The 24,562-nt window shown below is 44.8% G+C and overlaps 1 protein-coding gene across 4 annotated transcripts in view; it reads left to right on the top strand.

The window, feature by feature from the left end:
- LOC140191345 (beta-1,4 N-acetylgalactosaminyltransferase 1-like) overlaps positions 1 to 24,562 on the top strand; it is an 85,360-nt gene that overhangs the window by 53,767 nt on the left and 7,031 nt on the right. For all 4 annotated transcript variants that reach the window (XM_072248657.1, XM_072248654.1, XM_072248656.1 and 1 more), the window contains 3 exons: positions 3,116 to 3,303; positions 10,164 to 10,304; positions 23,673 to 23,910. In XM_072248657.1, coding sequence (XP_072104758.1) covers positions 3,116 to 3,303; positions 10,164 to 10,304; positions 23,673 to 23,910 — 567 coding nt within the window. The remainder of the gene's footprint in view (positions 1 to 3,115; positions 3,304 to 10,163; positions 10,305 to 23,672; positions 23,911 to 24,562) is intronic.

The raw sequence follows: 24,562 nt of genomic DNA, 5'->3' as shown, positions 1-24,562 counted from the left end.
GTAGGCCTATTCCCCTTCGAGTCATCCATATACTGCTCTTTCAAATTTTCCAGACACAAATTCCGGCACAGTTGTGAGACCAAGGCATCATTGTTCTTCCCTGTATCACAGCCACTGAATGATGACATCTCTGTGGTCAGGTATCACATGGAGTGTCCTTTGTATCCATCAATAACTATGATTATACACAGTTTACATAAGAACATAAGAAATAGGAGCAGGAGTAGGCCGTCCGGCCCATCGAGCCTGCCCCACCATTCAATAAGATCATGGCTGATCTGGCCATGGACTCATCTCCACCTACCTGCCTTTTCCCCATAACCTTTAATTCCCCTACTATGCAAAAATCTATCCAACCTTGTCTTAAATATATTTACTGAGGTAGCCTCCACTGCTTCATTGGGCAGAGAATTCCACAGACTCACCACTCTCTGGGAAAAGCAGTTCCTCCTTATCTCCGTCCTAAATCTACTCCCCCAAATCTTGAGGCTATGTCCCCTAATTCTAGTCTCACCTACCAGTGGAAACAACTTTCCTGCCTCTATCTTATCTACTCCTTTAGTAATTTTATGTGTTTTTATAAGATCTCTTCGCCTTTTGACGCAAGCTGAGCAGAACTTACTAAATTTTCACTTCTGCCCCTTCAGAAGTTAGTTTATTTTTGCTCTGTCAGGGACCAGTGTCACCATATTATCATGTGAGTATCTTACTCACAGATCCCATAGAAACCATAGAAACTACAGCACAGAAACAGGCCCTTTGGCCCTTCTTGGCTGTGCCAAACCATTTTCTGCCTAGTCCCACTGACCTGCACATGAACCATATCCCTCCATACACCTCCCATCCATGTATCTGTCCAATTTATTCTTAAATGTTAAAAAAGAACCCGCATTTACCACCTCGTCTGGCAGCTCATTCCATACTCCCACCACTCTCTGTGTGAAGAATCCCCCCCTAATGTTCCCTTTAAACTTTTCCCCCCTTACCCTTAACCCATGTCCTTTGGTTTTTTTCTCCCCTTGCCTCAGTGGAAAAAGCCTGCTTGCATTCACTCTATCTATACCCATCGTAATTTTATATACCTCTATCAAATCTCCCCTCATTCTTCTACGTTCCAGGGAATAAAGTCCTAACCTATTCAACCTTTCTCTGTAACTGAGTTTCTCAAGTCCCGGCAACATCCTTGTAAACCTTCTCTGCACTCTTTCAACCTTATTTATATCCTTCCTGTAATTTGGTGACCAAAACTGAACACAATACTCGAGATTCGGCCTCACCAATGCCTTATACAACCTCATCATAACATTCCAGCTCTTATACTCAATACTTCGATTAATAAAGGCCAATGTACCAAAAGCTCTCTTTACGACCCTATCTACCTGTGACGACACTTTTAGGGAATTTTGTATCTGTATTCCCAGATCCCTCTGTTCCACTGCACTCCTCACTGCCTTACCATTAACCCTGTATGTTCTACGTTGGTTTGTCCTTCCAACATACAATACCTCACACTTGTCAGTATTAAACTCCCTTTGCCCTTTTATATTTAGATTCATATTCCCCACCCCTTGCAACACTTCCTTATGGTTTCTCGTAAAGACGCATGATCTCATACATATGTCTGTTGAAGTCCATTTACCACTACTTTCATGATTTTAATGCTTTCCTGTAGTTTGGCCTCAATGTTAACTCTTTCCTTCCTATCTGCTACTGCACACAAATATTAAATCTATTTGATCACTGGTGAAACTATAAATCACAGGAGTAAATTGCAGCAATCCCAGCACAAATCTGGAGAACCTTTCTTCCTGCTTCCCATCGCTCTGAACATGTATCCTTTATTGCTATTTTCTGTTTTGCTGCCAACTATTTATCCTAAATGTACATGCCTCACTGAAGGCCTTGCAGCATCTAGATCAATTACATCGACTACAGGCTCCCTGACTACCCTCTCTGGTACATCCATCAAAATTTGGTGAGAACCATGTTGGTCACAATGTTGTACAGCACAGAAATAGGCCCTTCAGCCCACTTCATCTGTATTGACCCCCAAACATCCATTTACACAAGGGGTTCCCAACCTTTTTTATGCTATGGACTCTTACCATTAACCAAAGGGTCCATGGACCCCAGATTGGGAGCCCTCACTTACACTATTCCTATACTAATTCCATTTTTACTCTCCCCTAATTCTTGAGTCATATGTATAGAGTTATGCAGGAAAGAAACAAGCCCAGTTAGCCCAACTTGCCAACCAGGGAACTTATTTGAGCTAGTCATGTTTTGTTATGTTTGGCCCACATCACTCCAAAAATTTCCAATCCATATATCTGTCCAACTGTCTTTTATATGTTGTAATTACACCTACCTCAACCACTTCTCTGATAGCTCACTTCCTCTGTGTGAGAAAATTCTCCCTCAGGTCTTTAAACCTTTTTTTTTCACCTTAAACTATACCTTCTAGTTTTAAACTCCCCTACCCTGGGAAAAATGTTGTGAGTATCTACGATTTTAAACAGCTCTTTAATATCACCCTTCTTCCCCTTATGCTCCAGGGAAAACAGTAAAACAGTCCCATCCTATCCTGTCTGCCCCTATCTCAAGCCCAGCAACATTCTGATCACACCCACAATTCTGCGAGTCAGCTGGTAGAATTTACAGTGGACAACTAACCTACTAACCTGCATCTTTGAGGAAAAAGCAATTGGAACACCCGGGAGAACTCCACATGGTCACAGGGAGAACTTGCAAACTCTACATAGACAGCACTGGAAGTTGGAATCGAACCTTGGCCTCTGGAGCTGTGAGACAGTGGCTCTACCCACTGTGCCACTTTATCACCTTTTGTATTCCATATTTCAAGATATTTTTTGAAGTTTAAGGTAATTATCAGAACAGGTTCTATTGCCCTTTTTACTAATAGCTTTAATATTAGTTATATATTGGCTTTCTGTTTTTGAATGAAATATTCATTCTGAATTTTCCATTTATTGTTTTAGATATATGCAAGCTGTCAGAACACAGAATTGTCACATCTTTAAATTTATTTAGTGACTGACCATCTGAAATTGGTCTCGGAAGTAAAGGTGGTCACTAACTATTCTCTGTGTTTTAGGATATAACATCAGTGCATTGGTGACTATAGCAACCAAAACGTTCTTAAGGTACGACAAGCTGAGGGAGCTGATATCGAGCATTAGGAAGTTTTATCCCAATGTCACCATTGTAATCGCGGATGACAGCAACAAACCACAAAAGATTGAAGGACCATTTATTGAGCATTACATCATGCCATTTAGAAAGGTACTACATGTCTTTTGTGATTTAAGAGATTGAGAAAGCATGGTGAGGTGGGAGTGGCAGAGTTGTGTGAATGTGTGAGAGTTGCGGTTTAGTCTGGAAGTAGAGAATGTGGAGTAAAGTCACATTCCAGAGCCCTGCGGTGAGTGCAAGGAGAATGCTGGATTGTTAGCACTCCTACCTTTCAAAGAGATTTATCTGCAATAAGCTGGCCAAGGTGCATTCCTAAGTTGAAATGATTTGATTTCTCATTATCAACTGGCATCTTGCTGTGTGCAAATTGTCTGCCTTGTTTTCCATGCTGTTATCAGAGACTGCACTTGAAGTGTGCCTCAGTGGGCTCAAAGTCCTTGGGACATCCTGAGATTGTTAGACACTGGAAGATTCCAGGCCTTTCATCTACTCCATCTTCCTGTCACCCACACACTCCTCCCACTGCGTCCCTCCCCCCCCCCAACCACTGCTCTTATCTGCCCTCCCCACTTTCCTTATCTGGTTCCTTGTTCCACCTTCCTCTCCGATCAGATCCCACCTTTTGCAACCCTTTGTCAGTTCCACCTATCACCTCTACCTCTAATCCTACTCTCCCCTCCTTCATCTGCCCATTACCCCTCTTCACCTATCATGTTACCCCTTCCTCCACCTCTTTATACTGACTATCTCCCCTCTACTCTTTCAGTCCAGATAAAGGGTCTCAACATGTAACATTGACTGTCAGTTTCCCTGAATAGATGCTGCCTGATCCAACTAATGTTAATTACTTTTGCTTAACATGAAGCAATTGTAGGTTCTCTGCCTTCCCCAGCCTATTTAAAGTTTGCTTCATCTTAAGCTAAACATACATTTGATACTCACACCATTAAAGCAACAAGAAGGTGAGTTAATGTGGGTAGAGTTGGCATTTGCAACTGCATGGAATTGAGTACCAAAATGAGCAAAAGCACTTCTGGAAAGCTAATAGTTCTTGAGGCCTTGTACAGTTCAATTGTTCTTGGGAAGGTGTGTCTGACCCAACTTACAAAAGACAAATCCTCTCTTGATTCGGGGAATCTTTTCCTAATGGTTCATTCAGGGTGGTATATCACTAGCGAACAAAAGGTTGAAGTGAAGACATTTGAGTTAACATTCTGATGACTGTAGAGTCATAAGGTCACTGCTTTCTTGGCACTGAGCCCTGTGCAGAAGATGTACCAATCTTTAGGCCTCAACTTGGTCAAAGCAAGTGTGCCAGCTGCAATGCTCATGGTTGCCAATTCGGCCTCTTACACTTGGTTGTAAAAGAGGAAGTGGTTTTCTTGTCTTCTGCTCACTTCCTCTTGTTAGCCCTGCAGAAAATGAGGCTGGGAACTCCCATGCCATAAGAGCTACCATGTCAAGACAACTGTGTGCCCATTCCAACGTGCCCCAAAGGTGGGTGGCACCTACCTCTGGCAGGCAGAGTTAGCCGATCTGCAGCAGCACAAGGTTCCAGATCAGTGCCCCATGCCAACTGTAGGAGAATCACTGCACTGCAGCCAACAACCTATGTTATCACAGTCACCTCCTGCTTGATCTCAGTCAGCTGGCTGAGTGGTGTGGCAGCGACAACTTTGCACTCAACATTAGCAAGACTGGTGAAATGATTGTGGACTTACGGAAGGGGAGGTCGAGGGAACACGCACTGGTCCTCTTCAAGGGATCAGCATTGGAAAGGGTGAGCAGTTTCAAGTTCCTAGGCATCAGCACCTCGGAGGATCTCTCCTGGGTCCAACACATTGATGCAAACACAGATAAGGCACACCAGTGGCTATGCTTCATTAGGAATCTGAGGAGATTTGGTATGTCACCAAAGGCCCTTACAAGTTTCTATAGATTTATCAGAGCCTGCCATGTGCAGGAGTGAAAGAGGCTGCAGAGAGTTGTAGACACAGCCAGCTCCATCAGAGGCGCCACCCTCCCCATATCTTCAAGAGATGATGCCTCAAGATGTCGGCATCCATCATCATGGACCTTTGCCATCCGGGACATGCCCTCTTCTCATTGCCACCATCAGGGAGGAGGTACGGAAGTCTGAAGACCCACAGCTAATGATTCAGGAACACCTTCCCCTCCGCCATTAGATTTCTGAATGGTTCATGAACGTTAACTCACTATTCCGATTTTGCATTATTTATTTATTATTGGAACTTACAGGAAATTTTATCTCTGCAAAAGAACAAATTTTACGACATATGCCAGTGATAATAAACCTGATTCTGATTCTAGGTTTCATCTGCTGTCTAATCTGAGACAGGCACTCACTAATAGCAGCCTGCTATATCGTGATTGCTGAGCACTCTCTCTGTGCCTGGCACTCGGGATAACTGGTCACCTCACACCATCCTCTGCCCGGTTGAAGGCACCCTTTCCTGTGAAAGGGAGAGCTGGCGATGTTGCATTTTGCTGAGAGAGAGTCTTCGACACGGATGCCCACCGTAAATAGCTGAGGTGGCATGTACGAGGTCGGGTGGCTTGAAGGGACACAAGAACATAAGAAATGGCAATAGGAATTCACTGGTCAGCACCTCGGCCCTGCTCAGCCATTCAGTAAAATCGTGACTGATCTAATTTTGGACTCAGCACCACTTCCTTGCTCTCTTCACATAGCCCTTGAATCCCTTGTGGCTTCAATGTATATCAATCTTCACTGAATTTATTCAATAACTCTCCCTCCTCATTCTCGGAGGTAGAGAATTCCAAAGAAATTAAATCCTACCTTATCTCCCTCTGAGATGGGGGGAGGAAGGGGGTCCTTATTCTGAAACGATGTCTCCTGGTTATAGATAACCCCATCAGGGGAAATATAGTCTCAGCACCCACTCTAGACCCTTCAGGATACCCGATCAATACCTTTGGGATCTTATATATTTCATTTTGGTCAGCTCAAGGATTCATAAAGTCACAGAAAAGTACAGCACAGAATCAGGCCCTTTGACCCATCTAGTCCATGTTGAAACCATTTAAACTGCTGCTCCCATTGCCCTGCACTGGGACCGTATTTTTACTACCCATTTTAACCCATCCAAACTTTTCTTAGGCTTTGAAGTCAAGCTCGCATGGACCTTTTGCACTGGCAGCTCGTTCCTCACTCTCATGACCCTCTGAGTGAAGAAGTTTCCCCTCGTGTTCCCCTTAAACCTTTCACCCTTCACCCTTAAGCCATGACCTCTGGTTGTAGTCCCATCCCACCTCAGTGGAAAAAGCCTGCTTGCATTTACCTGATCTATACCCCTCATAATTTTGTTTACCTCAATCCTCTCAATCTTCTATGTTCTAAAGGATAAAGTGCTAACCTATTCAATATTTCCTTATAACTCAGGTCCTCCAGACCTGGCAACATCCTTGTAAATTTTCTCTGTACTCTTTCAACTTTATTGACATTTCTCCTGTGGGTAGGTGCCCAGAACTGCACACAATACCCCAGATTAGGCCTCACCAATGTCTTATACGTCTTCAACATAACATCCCATCTCCTGTACTCAATACATTGATTTCTGAAGGCCAATGTGCCAAAAGCTTTCTTTACGACCCAACCTACCTGTGACAGCACTTTCAATGAATTATGTATCTGTATTCCCAGATCCCTTTGTTCTACTGCACTCCTCAGTGCTCTACTGTTCACTGTGTAAGATCTACCCTGGCTGGTCCTACTGAAGTGCAAAACTCGCACCTGGCTGCATTAAATTCCATCTGCCATCTTTCCAGCCTATTTTTCCAAATTCAAGAATAGCTTCTTCTCCTAGGTCATCAGATTTCAGAATGGGCCATGAATCCATGAACGCAACTAAACTTTTTACTCTCTTTTGGCACTACTTATTTATTTTGTTTCTATTTCTTATTGTAACTTATAGTAACATTTTTATGTCTTGCACTGTACTGCTGCCACCAAACAACAAATTTCACGACATACATCAATGGAAATAAACTTGATTCTGATTCTGATGCTGTCAGAATCATTCCCCTGAACTTCACTGAGTGCTGGACCTGATCATGCTCCTTTCAGAGATCAGCCCTTTCATCCCAGGAGTCTCTACATAGCCTCCAATGCAAGTACATCTATCCTTAAACATGGAGACCACGACTGTATACAGTATTCCAGCTATGGTTTCACCAGTATACTCCAACATTGCATCAAAACCTTCCTATTCCATATGCCATACCAGTTGAAATAAGGGCTAACATTCCATCTGCCTTCCAGATTACATGCTGTATCTGCATGTTAACTTTGATTTTCATGTACCAGTATCTCTGATCCCTTTGTACCACAGTTGAGAGTCCAGAGTGAGTAACCTCATATATTCCCACATTATACTCCATCTGACAACTTCTTGCCCCTTCACTTAATCTACCTATATGCCTCTGTAGACACTTTTTAATCAATCACACAGTTTGTTAGCCCACCTACCAATGCATTGTCAGACAGATTGGTGCACTGTGCTTGGACCCTTCATCCAAAGTAGCTGCAAGCAGCTGAACCCTCAGCTGCGATCCCTGTGCCACACCACTAGTTACTGACGACAAGTCTGAAAATGCACTATTGACTCTGTTTTTAGTTAATCAGCCTCTTGCTCTGTCCATGCCAAGAGCTGGTGGGTCTGTGGCCTCTGCTCAGTTAGTGAAAGATATCTTGAGTGTAAAGGCTCTCAAGGAGTCCATTCTCTGGTCTAGAACCTCAAAGGAATAGCCAGTTACCTCATTTCACAGTGACATTCAAAGCCTTGAAATACTAAAAGAATATAACAAAGAAGAACTTAGCAAACCTCTGAGCAAAAGCCAAATAATGCATGTGGCAAACTTTGAAAGCATTTACTGTACTTAGACACAAATGAAATCAGAACCTTTCCTATTTTCATTTTTGCAATAGTCTTTCAGTAGCACACGACCGGGGATGTCTTATGAATTAGTCCTTATGAATTAACCCTTAAAAAGCCGTGCTTTTTAGATGGTCCATGAATTTTGGCACGGACAAGTACTTTGCTGCTTGTTTCCTTGTTCCACAAGGCTTGTATAGACTTGGAGCTTAGCTGCAACAAGGCACAGAATGCCACCAGTTAGTAATTGGCAGTCTGGAAAATGTGCTTGTGGGCTAGATTTCTTAAACTCTGCTGTGGTAACCTGGCAAAATCCCAGTCTAAAAATACAGAATGAGCTGTGCATAGACCAAAGAGTTTCTCTGTGAATCTGGAGACAGATTAGGTAACTTCTTATCCTGTATTTGTCTAAAAAGTGTCACTTAAGACACTCTTTATTTGAATGTTTCAAGTCAAGTCTCTTTTTATTGTCATTTCAACCATAACTGCTGGTACAGTAGACAGTAAAAATGAGACAATGTTTTTCAGGACCATGGTGCTACATGAAACAATACAAAAACTACACTGAACTATGTAAAACAACACAAAAACTACACTAGACTACAGACCTACCCAGGACTGCATAAAGTGCACAAAACAGTGCAGGCATTACAATAAATAATAAACAAGACAATAGGCACAGTAGAGGGCAGTAGGTTGGTGTCAGTCCAGGCTCTGGGTATTGAGGAGTCTGATGGCTTGGGGGAAGAAACTGTTACATAGTCTGGTCGTGAGAGCCCGAATACTTCGGTGCCTTTTTCCAGATGGCAGGAGGGAGAAGAGCTTGTATGAGGGGTGCGTGGGGTCCTTCACAATGCTGTTTGATTTACAGATGCAGGGTGTGGTGTAAATGTCTGTAATGGTGGAAGAGAGACCCCGATGATCTTCTCAGCTGACCTCACTATCCGCTGCAGTGTCCTGTGATCCAAGATGCTGCAATTCCCAAACCAGGCAGTGATGCAGCTGCTCAGGATGCTCTCAATACATCCTCTGTAGAATGTGGTGAGGATGGGGCGGGGGTGGGAGATGGACTTTTCTCAGCCTTCGCAGAAAGTAGAGACGCTGCTGGGCTTTCTTTGCTATGGAGCTGGTGTTGAGGGACCAGGTGAGATTCTCTGCCAGGTGAACACCAAGAAATTAGGTGCCCTTAAGGATCTCTATGGAGGAGTCGTCGATGTTCAGCGGAGAGTGGTCGCTCCGTGTCCTCCTGAAGTCAACAACCATCTCTTTTGTTTTGTTCACACTCAGAGACAGGTTGTTGGCTCTGCACCAGTCCGTTAGCTGCTGCACCTCCTCTCTGTATGCTGACTCATCGTTCTTGCTGATGAGACCCACCATGGTCGTGTCATCGGCGAACTTGATGATGTGGTTCGAGCTGTGTGTTGCAGCACAGTCGTGGGTCAGCCGAGTGAACAGCAGTGGACTGAGCACACAGCCCTGGGGGGCCCCCGTGCTCAGTGTGATGGTGTTGGAGATGCTGCTCCCGATCCGGACTGACTGAGGTCTCCTAGTCAGGAAGTCTAGGATCCAGTTGCAGAGGGAGGTGTTCAGGCCCAGTAGTTTCAGCTTTCCAATCAGGTGCTGAGGAATAATTGTGTTGAATGCTGAACTGAAGTCTATGAACAGCATTCAAACGTACGTGTCTTTTTTGTCCAGAGGGGTTAGGGCCAGGTGGAGGGTGATGGCAATGGCGTCATCTGTTGAACAGTTGGGACGGTACGCGAACTGCAGGGGGGTCTAGTGAGGGGGGCAGCAGGGTCTTGATGTGCCTCATGACGAGCCTCTCGAAACACTTCATGATGATGGATGTGAGTGCAATGGGACAGTAGTCGTTGAGGCAGGACACTGAAGACTTTTTCAATGTTTGAGTATAAATCAGTGATAATTCTGAAAGCATGTTCCACACCTCCTAGGCCTATTGCATCCAAACCCATTATTTGATGTGTTGTTGTCTAATTAAAATTAATTTTGCTGACAACCTTCTTCTCCTGACAGGGTTGGTTTGCAGGGCGGAACTTGGCTGTCTCCCAGGTCAAAACAAAGTATCTGCTCTGGGTCGATGATGACTTCATCTTCGCTTCAGACACCAAGCTGGAAAAGATGGTGGAGATCCTGGAGAAAACCACTCTGGACATGGTGAGCTCACTGCCTTGGGTTAAACAGGAATTGTGTGAGGGGAGACATACACAGAACATAGAACAGTACAGCACAGGAACAGGCCCTTCGGCCCACAAGTCAGAATCAGAATCAAAATTAGAATCAGATTCAGGATCAGGTTTAATTTCACTGGCATATGTCAGGAAATTTGTTGTTTTGCGGCAGGAGTACATTACAGTACATAATTTTAAAAAAACTATAAATTACAATAAGAAATATGTTTAAAAATTAAGGCATCCATTAGTCTTGCGAGATCATGGATCTGCGCCTGGAAAGTCTTCACTCTCCAGGGCGCAGGCCTGGGCAAGGTTGTATGGAAGACTAGCAGTTGCCCATGCTGCAAGTCTCCCCTCTCCACGACACCATTGTTGTCCAAGGGAAGGGCATTAGGACCCATACAGCTTGGCACCAGTGTCATCGCAGAGCAACGTGTGGTTAAGTGTCTTGCTCAAGGGCACAACATGTTCCCTCAGCTGGGGCTCGAACTCACGACCTTCAGGTCGCTAGTCGAATGCCTTAACCACTTGGCCACGTGCCCACACATGTTTAAAAAGTTAAATTAAATAAATAGTGCAAAAAGAGGGCAAAAAAAAGGAGAAAAAATATTGAGGTAATGTTCATGGGTTCATTGTCCATTCAGAATTCTGATGGCAGAGAGGAAGAAGCTGTTCCTAAAATGTCGAGTGTGTGTCTCCAGGCTCCTGTATCTCCTCCTTGAAGGTAGCAATGAGAGGGGGGGCTCGTCTTGAGTGATGGGGGCTCTTAATGATGGATGCCATATTTCTGAGTACTTCCTCAATGCTGGGGAGGCTAGTGCCCATGAAACTGGCTGCATTGACAACTTTCTGCAGCTTTTTCTGATCTTGTGCAGTGCCCCTCCATACCAGATGATGAAGCAACCAGTTAGAATGCTCTCCACAGTATATCTGTAGAAATTCCAAGAATCTTTGGTCTCATACCACGCCTCCCCAAAACTCCTAATGAAGTAAGTATGGCCGTTTTTGTAATTGCATCAGTATGTTGGACCCAGGATAGATCTGCAGAGATATTGACACCCAGGAACTTGAAGCTCCTCACCCTTTCTACTTCTGATCCCTCGATGATGTTCACAAGTTTAACTGCTAAGTTAGCAAGTTTCACGTCACATACCGGTGATAATTAACCTGATTCTGAATTTGAATTCTGATTCTGAGAATGAAATAATTGTTACTCTGGATCCAATGCAGCACAAAATAAACAGAAAAGATAAAGAACACAATAATAAAACTTTTTTAAAAATCACACAATAAAACATAAAATACATAAATTGATTGCATGTCCATAAAGTGACATTAGGCACAAAAGTGTCTGTACATAAAGTGACTGATGGGAAATAATGAAGTAGTTGTGGATGGGGGTGTGGATGGGTGGGTTAGTGGGTGGAGGTGTTGATCAGCCTTACTGCTTGGGGAAAGTAACTGTTTTTGAGTCTGATGGTCCTGGTTTGGATGCTGCATATCCTCCTCCCTGATAGGAGTGGGACAAACAGTCCATGAGCATGGTAGGTGGGATCCTTCATGATGTTACTGGCCCTTTCCCGGCCCCTTTCTGTATATACTGTATGTCCTTGATAGTGGGTAGGCTGGTGCCAGTGATGTGTTGGGCAGTTTTGACTACCCGGTGTCGAGCCTTCCAGTCCACCACAGTGTAGTTTCTGTACCATGCAGTGATGGTACCTTGCACTGTTTTGTGCACTTTATGTAGTCTTGTGCAGCTCTAACGTCTAATGTAGTTTTGTGTTGTTTCAGGTAGTCTAGTGTAGTTTTGTGTTGTTTCATGTAGCACCATGGTCCTGGAGGAACGTTGTTTCGTTTTTACTGTGTACTGTACCAGCAGTTATAGTTGAAATGACAATAAAAGCGACTTGACTTGGCTTGACTTGCAGCAGTTTAGGATACTGTCTTCTGCACATCTGTAGGATGATGTGAGTATGGATGTGCACAGTCCAGCTCTCTTCAGCCACTTCAGAAGGTAGAAGCACTGGTGAGCTTTCCTGACTGTGAAGGATGTGCTGGAAATTCCAATTTCCAACTGGCTCACTAATACTTTATACTTTATACTTTATTGTTACCAAACAATTGATACTAGAACGTACAATCATCATAGCGATATTTGATTCTGCGCTTCTCGCTCCCTGGATTACAAATCGATAGTAAACATTAAAAATTTAAATTATAAATCATAAATAGAAAATAGAAAAATGGAAAGTAAGGTAGTGCAAAAAAACCGAGAGGCAGGTCTGGATATTTGGAGGGTACGGCCCAGATCCGGGTCAGGATCCGTTCAGCAGTCTTATCACAGTTGGAAAGAAGCTGTTCCCAAATCTGGCCGTACGAGTCTTCAAGCTCCTGAACCTTCTCCCGGAGGGAAGAGGAACGAAAAGTGCGTTGGCTGAGTGGGTCGTGTCCTTGATTATCCTGGCAGCACTGCTCCGACAGCGTGGGGTGTTAAGTGAGTCCACGGACGGAAGATTGGTTTGTGTGATGTTCTGCACCGTGTTCACGATCTTCTGCAGCTTCTTCCGGTCTTGGACAGGACAACTTCCACACCAGGTTGTGATGCACCCTAGAAGAATGCTTTCTACGGTGCATCTATAAAAATTAGTGAGGGTTTTAGGGGACAAGCCAAATTTCTTTGGTTTTCTCAGGAAGTAAAGGCTCTGGTGGGCCTTTTTGGCAGTGGACTCTGCTTGGTTGGACCAAGTCAGGTCATTTGTGATATTGACCCCGAGGAACTTAAAGCTTTTGACCTGTTCCACTTGCGCACCACTGATGTAAATTGGGTCATGCAGTCCGCTACTCCTTCTGAAGTCACCAACCAATTCTTTCGTCTTGCTGACGTTGAGGGATAGGTTGTTGTCTTCGCACCATGCCACCAGGTTCTTAATTTCCTCTCTGTACTCAAACTCATCATTACCCGAGATACGGCCTACAATTGTTGTGTCATCAGCAAACTTATATATTGAGTTTGATGGAAACTTGGCTACACAATCATGGGTGTACAGTGAGTACAGCAGGGGGCTGAGTACACAGCCTTGTGGGGCACCGGTGCTCAGAGTGATTGTAGAGGAGAGCTTGTCCCCTATTTTTACAGCCTGGGTCCTGTCTGTGAGGAAGTTGAAGATCCAGCTGCAGATCTGAGTGCTAAGGCCCAGGTTCTGGAGCTTAGGAATCAGTTTATTTGGAACGATGGTATTAAAGGCAGAGCTGTAGTCAATGAAAAGGAGCCTTACGTATGCATCTTTATTCTCCAGGTGTTCTAAGGAGGAATGTAGGGCCAGAGAGACGGCATCTGCCGTTGACCTGTTGGTGAATTGCAAAGCGTCGAGATTGACCAGTAGGCTGTGGTTGATGTGTGCCATAACCAATCTCTCGAAGCACTTCATAGCAATTGATGTCAGAGCCACAGGTCGATAGTCATTCAGGCAAGCCACCTTGCTCTTCTTCAGCACTGGGATTATCGTTGCCTTCTTAAAACACGAGGGGATCTTAGACTGAAGCAAGGAGCAGCTGAAGATGTCAGCAAACACTCCAGCTAGCTCGCTTGCACAGACCCGGAGAACCCGTCCCGGGACGCCATCTGGGCCTGTCGCCTTCCTTGAATTTATCTTCAGGAAGGCCCTTCTAACGTCTTCCTCGGTGACGATGAATCTCGATGCCACCAGGTCCGGTTCATCCGGAGGGAGCGGGACGCTCCTCTTCTGTTCAAATCTTGCGTAGAATACGTTAAGTTCATCAGGAAGAGAAGCGCCACAGTTATTGATATTCCCAGCCTTTTCTTTGCACCCAGTGATCTCATTTCGACCCTGCTATAGTCTACTGGCATCCCTCTGGTTAGCCTGGGCTTCCAACTTGGCTCGATATTGCCTCTTGGCGCCCTTAATGGCTTTCCGGAGTTCACGCCTGGATTCTGTGTAGCGACTGGTATCCCCAGACCTAAAAGCCGCAGCTCTAGCCTTTAAAAAGGACTTGACCTCATAACTCATCTAAGGTTTCCAGTTAGGGAATACCTGGATCGTCTTGCGAGACACACAGTCCTCCGTGCATTTCCAAATAAAGTCCGTGACAGCTGAGGCATACTCATCTAGGTTAGCTGCCGAATCCTTGAATACTAACCAGTCCACCGATTCAAAGCAGTCACGGAGGACCTCATCCGTTTCCTCTGTCCAATGCGACACTACTTTTGACACCGTGACCTCCTGCTTCAGTTTCTGTTTGTAAGCCGGGAGGAGGAGTATGGCCTGATGGTCCGATTTTCCGAAGTGAGCTCGTGGGATGGAACGGTAGGCATCCTTGACTGCTGTGTAGCAGTGGTCAAGTATATTCGGGCCTCTAGTGGGGCAGGAGACATGTTAGTATAACTTTGGCAGTGCCTTTCTGAGGTTGGCCTGGTTAAAGGGCCTGGTTAAAGTCCCTGGCTGTAATGAGCAAAGCCTCCAGATACCTGGTCTCAAGTTCACTGATGTTGGCATACAGTATGCTCAGAGCACACTCCATGTCCGCCTGGAGGGGAATGTAGGCCACTGTCAGTATGACCAAGGTGAATTCCCGTGGCAGATAGTAGGGACGACACTTCACCGACAGGTGTTCCAGGTCCGGACTGCAGGAGCCTGTCAGTGCCACTGTGTCCGAGCACCATGCAGTGTTGATCAGTAGGCAGATACTACCTCCCCTCGTCTTGCCCGAAGACATCGTGCGGTCCATCTGATGGATCAAAAATCCCTCCGGTCGGATGGCACAGTGGGGGGTGGCAGGGGAGAGCCAGGTCTCGGTGAAACAGAATACACAGCAGTTCTGCATCTCCCTGCAATAGGTGAGTCTCCCTTTAAGATCATCCACCTTGTTCTTGCACATTAGCTAGTAGGATGGTGGGCATAGGGACCCTGAAGCCCCTCAGCTTCAATCTGACCAGCAGCCCAGCTCTTTTCCCACACTTCCTCGGTAAATAGTGCATCTTTCCAGGTTTCCATCGATGCAGTGTGTTGTTGGCAGCTCTTTGACATTGGTGGACGTGTCCCGCAGGGATCAATTGGCGGGTTGCATCGTTGGGTGCTCCGGGTCGGGCCGAGTGACGGGGGAGGCTCCACTGCCACTTCCAGCCTCCGGGGGCCTGGGCTGTTGATTGGGTCGGGCCCCAAAGCCTACACTTAATCCCAGAGGGCCGGGCTCCTGGCTGAAACAAGTCCTTAAGCGGAGTCACGGTTGCAGAGGCCTCCGCTCCAGCCGAGCCTCGGGCTCAATTTCCGAGGTCGGCAGCGGAGGCCTCACTTCCGACAGCTATGGATGTCCACCAATGGGGCTTTACGGTGGTCGGTCCAGGAAAGCGTCTGGGACACCTTGAGGTCTCCGACGTCACTTCATTTAGGGGAGGAAATCTGTCCTTCATAAGGCAGAAACCGGCTGCAAATCAGAAGCAGAAGGCAGAAAATACCAGAAACACTCAGCAGGTCAGGCAGCATCTGTGAGCAAAGAAAGAGAGTTAATGTTTTAATTTATTAGAAAGCTTATCTACCTAAAGTGATCACTTCGTCTCTCTTCATGGATGTAGTGCTGAATATTTCCATCATTTCCTCTTTTCATAACCAATTCTCCTTGCCTGGCATGGCATTCATGATCACCTCCTTCCACTCCCATAGGCCGATGGAAGCAGAAAATGCTGAAAACACTCAGCAGGACAGGCAGCAGCTATGGAAGGAGAAACAGTGAACATTTCACCTGAACCGAGAAAGAGAAAAAAACAACTTGGTCTAGGTACAGTAGCAGAGAAGATGGAGGAGGGCAAAGGATTGAGCGAAGAGTGATATTATATGGCTCTCAAGGGGCTGTGAAGCTCCTTTGTGTAATGTGCAGAGAACACAGTAAAGTGGTAACGTGGTATGGTCTGCTCTGCTGGTACTTGGCCAGTAGGCCAAGATATAGAAATGAAAGAAATAGAGAGGGGTGCCAGTCAGGAATGGCCAGTCTTGATATAAACAGAGAGAGGGAGGAATCTAAAGTTGTTATCAGTAATTGGTTTATAATTAACACACGTAGTGAGATACAGTGAAAAGATTTTGTTTGTGTGCCTTCCAGACAGATCATTCCATACATCAGTACATTGAGTTAGTACAAAAGATAATAATACAGAATATAGCCTTAGAATTACAGAGTAAATTCAGAGCAGGCAAATAAAGTGCAAGGACGACGATAAGGTAGGTTGAGAGATCAATAGTTTGTTTTTTAAGCCATGAGAGGTCTTCAAGAGAGGGTCTGATAGCAGTGTCCTTGGAGTTGGAGGTAGGTGCTTTCAAGTTTTTGCATCTTTTTCCTCTTGGGAGAGGGGAGAAGGGGGAACGACCAGAGTGGAAGAGTGCTTGATTATGTTTACGTAGAACATTGAACATAATGGCAGAGTACAGGCCCTTCAGCCCACAATGTTGTGCTGACCTTTTAACCTACGCTCAGATCAATCTAACCTTTCCCTCCTACATAACTCTACATTTTTATCATCCATCTGCCTAAGAATTTCTTAAATATCCCTAATATATCAGCCTCTACCACCACTCCTTGCAGGGCGTTCCACGCACCCACCACTCTCTGTGTAAAGAATTTACCTCTGACATCCCCCCCTTATAATTTCCTCCAATCACCTTAAAATGATATCCCCTCATATTAGCCATTTCTACCCTGGGATAAACACTCTGGCTATCCAGTTGATCTATGCCTCTTATCATCTTGTACATCTGATCTTACCATCTTGTATATGTATTGAGTTCTTCAGGCCTGAGCAGGGTGCCAGGGAGCACCTGAACTGGTTTTTAGAGCACCTGAACTGGTTAATTGTTGTTTAACTGCAGCTATTAATCATTCAGTGTTCCTTGCGTTTTTCTCAAGCAACTTGCTCTTTGAAATGTGGTCTCCTGGTGCTTTCTGTTTAATCTTGTTAAGTTTACTTCGATAGTTGTATTATTTAAGCAGATGTCTGATCAGCGCCGATTGTAAGGTCCTGGTTTTGAGAATGTTACGTCTCGTGGTGTTTCTTGGCTGAGCCACTGATGTTCTTTTGGAATTATTATGAATGACCACTGGTTGCCATCTCTACATTGGAGTCCACACAGATCACCAGCAGGTGGTAAGAGTGGGCTCCCTCACCTCTACCCCTCTGACTCTCAATACAGGAGCCCCTCAGGGCTGTGTACTGAGTCCCCTCCCTTACTCCCTGTATACCCATGACTGTATTGCCACCCACAGTTCTAATCTGCTAATTAAATTTGCCGAAGACACTACATTGATTGGCCTAATCTCAAATAAGGAGGCAGCCTACAGGGAAGAAGTCATCTCTCTGACACAGTGGTGTCAAGAAAACAACCTCTCCTTCAATGTCGCAAAAACAAAGGAGCTGGTTGTGGACTACAGGAGGAATGGAGACAGGCTAACCCCTATTGACATCAATGGATCTGGGGTTGAGAGAGTGAGCAGCTTTAAGTTCCTCGGCATACACATCATCGAGGACCTCGTGGTCTGTACACACTAGCTGTGTGGTGAAAAAGGAACAAGAGGGCCTCTTTCACCTCAGGTGGTTGAGGAAGTTTGGTATGGGCCCCCAAATTCTAAGAACTTTCTACAGGGACACAATTGAGAGCATCCTGACTGGCTGCACCACTTCTTGGTATGGGAACTGTACTTCCCTCAATCGTGGAATCTGCAGAGAGTCGTGCGGACAGCCCAGTGCACCTGTAGTTGTGAACTTCCCACTATTCAGGACGCTTATAAAGGCAGGTGTGAAAGAAAGGGCCCAAAGGATCATTGGGGACTCAAGTCACCCCAACCACAATCTATTCCAGCTGCTACCATCTGGGAAACCGTACCGCAGCATAAAAGCCAGGACAAACAGGCTCCGGGCCAGCTTGACTAATGAACTCACGCTGATTTGAGTGTATTCTGCATTACATTGACTGTTCTATTTATTATTAATTATTATAAATTACTGTGATTGCACATTGCACATTTAGCTGGAGACGTAACGTAAAGATTTTACTCCTCATGTATGTGAAGGATGTAATGAATAAAGTCAATTCAGTTCAATCCAAGAGGTGTAGATGGAGTCAGTGGAGGGGAGGCTGGTTTGTGTGATAAACTGGGCTGTGTTCACAACTCTGCAACTTCTTGTGGTCTTAGGGAAAGCAGTTGCCCTACCAAGCCGTGATGGATCCAGAAAGGACACCTCCAATGATGCTTCCTCTACAACACCATCTTCTTTTATCTTTGCCCTTGCATCAGCACACCTCCTGTTGACACCCTCTTTTAGCTCTTCTGAAGCTTTTTCAGTTGACTTCATATTTTCCATTTACCATGAACGAGGGCTTGATTGGAATTGGTGTGAAGAGATAATAAAGGCAATTAGTAAAGCACTGCTCATTTCAGCAGACACCAGCTGGGACCATAATGTCTCCATTAGCTATTCAAGGAAGGGACTTACTGAGTTACACAAATTTTTTTAGGACATAGCTTGTGAAAGAGGGAAGTGTAGAAATTTTCCCGGAATTGAGTAGTGGAATGAATCATCAAACTGCAACACCAAGGCGGATGTGAACATTAATACCTGTATTCAAAATTTGACAACATATGACATCATAAGTGTGGGAAAAATTCTAAATATCAGCCAAAAGTTCCCAGATGTTTAAATTTCAAGATTTCTCAGACCTGATACAGAGTTTATACTGGAAACATCGACATTTCCTTCCCTCCCACATCGATACAGTTTGATCCATTGAGTTCTTCCTACAGAATGTTTGTTGCTTCAGGATGACGGCCTACTCCCAATTCCAGTGCTACATCCATCTGAGAGCTCTGTGTTCCTCCAGTTCTGGCCCCTTACCTATAACCTTGGGCTGTGCTTTCAGCTGGCAAGTTGCTGAGGCGCTCTGTTCTCCTTGGCAATGTTTCTTGAAACCTACCCCTTTGGCTAAGCTTTGTCAGAATACTTCCTTATGCAGCCCAGTGTCAACAGTTGCCTGATAGTGTCAGGGTGAAGTGCCTAGGGATCTTTTACTAATGAAAGACACTGTGTAAATCCTGTTTTATTGTTGTTGTACACACTCTATTCCCACACCGACATGGCTGGCTCTGAAGTGGCCCAGCAGAGTACAGAGCATTAAACAACAACCAGCAGTTTAAGAAAACTCAACCTTGCCTCAGGGTAACTCCGAATGGACAAGCAATGTCAATGTGTCTGCAATGCTCACTTGAGAACATAAGAACCACAGAAAGCGCTCTATATGGATGCATCATGGCTTGGTATGGCACCTACTCTGTATGTGACTGTAAAATACTGCAAAGAGTTGTGGACGTAGCTTAGAATGTCATGGAAACCAGTGTCCCCTCTATGGATTCCATCAACAATTCCCTCTGCTTCAGTAAAGCCGCCAGCATAATCAAAGATCCCACCCATTCTCTCTTCTCCCCCCTTCCATCAGGCAGAAGATACAAAAGTCTGAATGCATTTACCACCAGGCTCAGGGACAGCTTCTGCCCCACTATTGGATGGTTTCCTGGTATGATAAAATGGACTCTAGACCTCACAGTCCACCTTGTTATGATCCTACACTTTATTGTTCACTTGTGCTGCATTTTCCCTGGAGCTGTTACACTTTATTCTACATTCTGTTATTGTTTTACCTTGTTCTACCTTGATACACTGTGTGGTTATTTGGTCTTTATAAACAGTATGCAAGTCAAGCTTGTCACTGTGCCTTATTACAATAGCTGTGACAATAATAAACCAATTCCAATTCCATTTCCTAAGGAAGTAAGAAACAAGAGCAGGAGTGGACTATCTGGCCTGTCGTTTGCTGCAATGTTCAATAAGATCATGGCTGATCTGGCCGTGGACTTAGCTCCATCTACCTGCTTTTTCTCCATAACACTTTCTTCCTCTACTAACAAAAAATCTACATAACTATGTCTTAAATGGAGTCCTAGGGAGCAAAATCCCAGGCAACTCAATCACTCTTCTTACGCTAACCCACCCATCTCCGGAATCAACCTGGTGAACCTCCTCCACAGTGCCTCCAAAGCCAGTATATCTTTCCCCAGGTAATGAGACCAGAACTGGACACAATACTCCAGATGCTGCCTCGCCTGTACCCTATACAAAGCACTCCAGCATGTGGTGAAAACTGCCCAGTGGATTATCAGCACCCAATTGCCCACCATTGAGAACATCTACCATAAACGCTGCCTGGGCAGGGCGAAAAGCATTATCAGGGATGCATCTCACCCTAACCATGGACTTTTCACTCTCCTCCCATCCGGTAGGCGCTACAGGAGCCTCCGCTCCCGCACCAGCAGACACAGGAAGAGCTTCTTCCCTGAGGCTGTGACCCTGCTGAACCTCTCATCACAGCGCTAAGCAGTATTGCATCCGTATTGTACTGTCTCAGTACTTTTATATTTGTGTGCTGTAGTACTTTTTTTATTTGCAGTTATTTTGTAAATAACACTATTCTTTGCATTTTCTGGTCAGATGCTAAATGCATTTCATTGGCTTTGTATCTGTACTTGGCGCAATGACAATAAAGTTGAATCTAATCTCATCTAATCTAATCTATACAGTTGCAGTATAACTTCCCTACTCTTAAATTTAATTCCTCTCGCAATGAAGGCCAGCATTCCATTTGCCTTCCTGATAACCTGTTATACCTGCAAATCAACCTTTTGCAAATCATGTACAGGCACTCCCAAATCCCTCTGCAATCTTTTATCATTTAAGTAATCATTTGATCTTCTACATTTCCCTCCAAAGAGGATGACCTTGCAATAACCAACATTGTACCCCATCTGCCAGGCCCTTGCCAACTCACTTAACCTATCTATATCTCCCTGTAGACTCTCCATATGCTCCGCTCAATTTGCTTTTCAACTCCTTTTGGTGTCGTCAGCAAACTTAGATATGCTACACTTGGTTCCCTCTTCCATATTGTTAATGTATATCATGAATAATTGGGGTCAATGAGAATAAATATTGAACAGGTCAATTTAACCCTTTTATTACTACACCCTTCCAACAATATTGGCAGCTCAGGACCAATGTGTGGATCCTGAAGTCCCACCTCCTCAAGAGGGGCCACAGTTGGAGACAGGTTGCCAGATGATTGTCCTCACTTCACATAACAGCTACTGGCAAATGATAGGTTGACCAGCTTGACTCCAATGAAGCAGGGAGAGCCGCTGCTTCACAGTCCCAGAGAGCTGGGTTCGTTCCTGAGTTTGCCCATTCTCCCTGTGACTGAGCGGGCTCCCCTTGGGTGTTCTGGTTTCAGCAACATTTCAACATAAACCTAGCGCGGAGCAGGGTGGCAAAGAGGGAGACTGCTTGAAAATCCAGAAAGGATACTACCACAAGGTGGAAGGATTCCCCAACTGTGTTGTTATGGATGCCATAATTAATTGGCTGCTGTAAATTGTACCTCGTGTAAAACGTGCAATTGCTGCACAGTGCCAGGAATCAGTGATCGGGGTTCAATTCCCACTGCTGTCTTTAAGGAGTTTGCAAGTTTTCTCTGTGACCAAGTGGGTTTCCTCTAGATGATCCCATTTCTTCCCATGCTGCAAACACGTACGGGTTCGAGTCAGTAAGCTGGAGGTATGCTATGTTGGTGCAGAAGCATGACGACACTTGCTGGCTGGCCCCAGTAGAATTCTTGCTGCTATGACTTGATGCAAAGGATTCATTTCACTGTACGTACATCCTGATGCACATGTAACAAATAAAGCTAATCTTTGAACCAATGGATAAACTCAGACTGGTATTAGTATCGGTTTATTTTTGTCACATGTGCCATGACGTAGTGAAGAGCTTGCCTTCCATACTGTTCATACAGATCGGATCATTACACAGTGTGTTGAGGTAGAACACGGTAAAACAATAACGGAGTGTAGGAGAACGTGTAACAGATACAGAGAAAATTTAATGCAGGTAAATAGTAAAATATAAGATCATAACGAGGTAGGTTTTGAGGTCAACAGTTTGTCTTTTCATACAAGAGAGGCTGGTAACAGTGGAATAGAAGCTGTCCTTGAGCCTGGTGGTACGTGCTTTTGGAATTTTGAATCTTCTGCCTGATGGGAGAGGGGAAAAGAAAGAATTTGTGGCGTGAGTGGGGTCTTTGATTATGCTGGCTGCTTTACTGAGGTAGTGGGAAGTATAGACAGAATTGACAGAAGGGAGGCTGGTTTCTGTGATGAGCTGAGCCGTGTGTAATTGTGGATGTGGAGGGTAGCCATCTGCACACTGCTCTTTCAAATTCCCCAGACACGAAGTCTGGCACAAAGGCCACTGAAAGATTACACCTCTCTGGTGAGATATTGCATGGACATTAACCGAATGTCTGTCCTCTCCCTGCAAAAATGGTTTGCAGCTGATAATGAACAGTCGTGATGTGCTGAGCTGTATCTATAGCTCTCTGCAGTTTCTTGTCATCACACGTTGCCGTGCAAGGGTGTGCTGCATCTGGACAGAATGCTTTCGATAGTGCACCATTAAAAGTTGTTAAGGGTCGATGGGGACATGCAGAATTTCTTTAGCCTCCTGAGGAGGGAGAGGTTGTTGTTGAGCTTTCTTGGCTGTGGCATCAACGTGATTGGACCTGGGCAGGCTGTTGATGGTGCTCACATCTAGAAAATTGAAGCTCTCAACAGTCTGGACCTCAACACTGTTGATGTAGGGTCATACATAATAGAAATGAGCCCTTCAGTCCATCTGGTCCATGCTGAACAAGGTAGCCATTTGTCTGCATTTAGCCCATCTCTCTAAAGCTTTCCTTTCTATTTACATATTTATGTAGATCGCTGTCACAAGAAAGTAGCATCCATCATCAAAGACCCTCACCATACAGGCCATGCCTTCTCCTCGCCACTATCATCGGGCAGGAGATAGAAGCCTTAGGTCCCACACCACCAGGTTCAGAAGCAGTTGTTACCTGACACTCATCAAGCTTTCGAACCGGTGTGGATGACTTCACTCACCTCAACTCTGAAACTGATTCCACTACCTACAGACGCAGTCTTTTCTTTATTTTCCTGTAAATGTCTGCAGAGAAATAAATCTCAAGGTTGAGTATGGTAACATATATGTACTTTGATAATAAGTTTACTTTGACCTTTGACTTATCCTACTGTCTTATAAATGTTGTTAATATACCTGTCTCAACCACTTCCTCTTGCAGTTCGTTCCATAATAATCTCCTTCAATAAGGAAGTATAAAGTATGAAAATGTACCGATAACAAATAGCCACCAAAATAAATCATCTCCTTTCTTTCCTGTTATAGGTTGGAGGCTCAGTGAGAGAGATAACCAGATATTCAGCAACATTTCAACATAAACTAAGTGTGGAGCAGGGTGGCAAAGAGGGAGACTGCTTGAGAATCCAGAAAGGATACTACCACAAAGTGGAAGGATTCCCCAACTGTGTTGTTACGGACGCCATAATTAATTTTTTCATGGCACGGACAGAAAAGGTGCAACAGGTGGGGTTTGACCCACACATTACAAGACAGGGACACTTAGGTGAGTCGCTGTCAGGGTGTGTTCTCGGGACAGGGTGGGGAAAGTAAAAGGTGGATATTTAGAAGATAGTGTAAGACAAAGCCCAGAAAGAAACTTGGGAAAGACTATTTTGGGCCACTCAAGATCAGTGTGTTATTCCTGATCAGAAAGGCACATACAGCTTCTAAAGCCTCAACTTTATATGAGGCCCAGAACCTTCTCAGTGAACGAGCCAGCATCTTGTGTGTGTGTGTGTGTGTGTGTGTGTGTGTGTGTGTGTGTGTGGACCCTGTTGGAACTCAGGCCTGCAAGACAAGACCATAAGACCATATGATATAGGAGCAGAATTAGCTCATTCGGCCCAACAAGTCGGCTCCACCATTTAGTCATGGCTGATTACTTTTCCTGCCTTCTCCCTGTAGCCCTTAATCCCCTTACCAATCAATAACCTATCAATCTCTGTCATAAATACACCCATTGACTTAGTCTCCACAGCCCTCTGTGGCAATGAATCACACAGGTTAACCACCTTTGGCTAAAGATATTCCTCCTTAGCTCTGTTCTAAAGGGATATCCTTCTATTCTGAGGCTGTGCCCTCTGAGCATCTGCCGAACCCCTTGTGTACATGATTGAAAGCGTGTTTTTATTTGGAGTAGCTTCAGTTAGAGATCG

The sequence above is a fragment of the Mobula birostris genome, chromosome X (genome assembly GCF_030028105.1).
Source record: "Mobula birostris isolate sMobBir1 chromosome X, sMobBir1.hap1, whole genome shotgun sequence".
NCBI classification, from domain to species: Eukaryota; Metazoa; Chordata; class Chondrichthyes; order Myliobatiformes; family Myliobatidae; genus Mobula; species Mobula birostris.
This window is presented reverse-complemented; position numbering and strand designations above follow the sequence as displayed.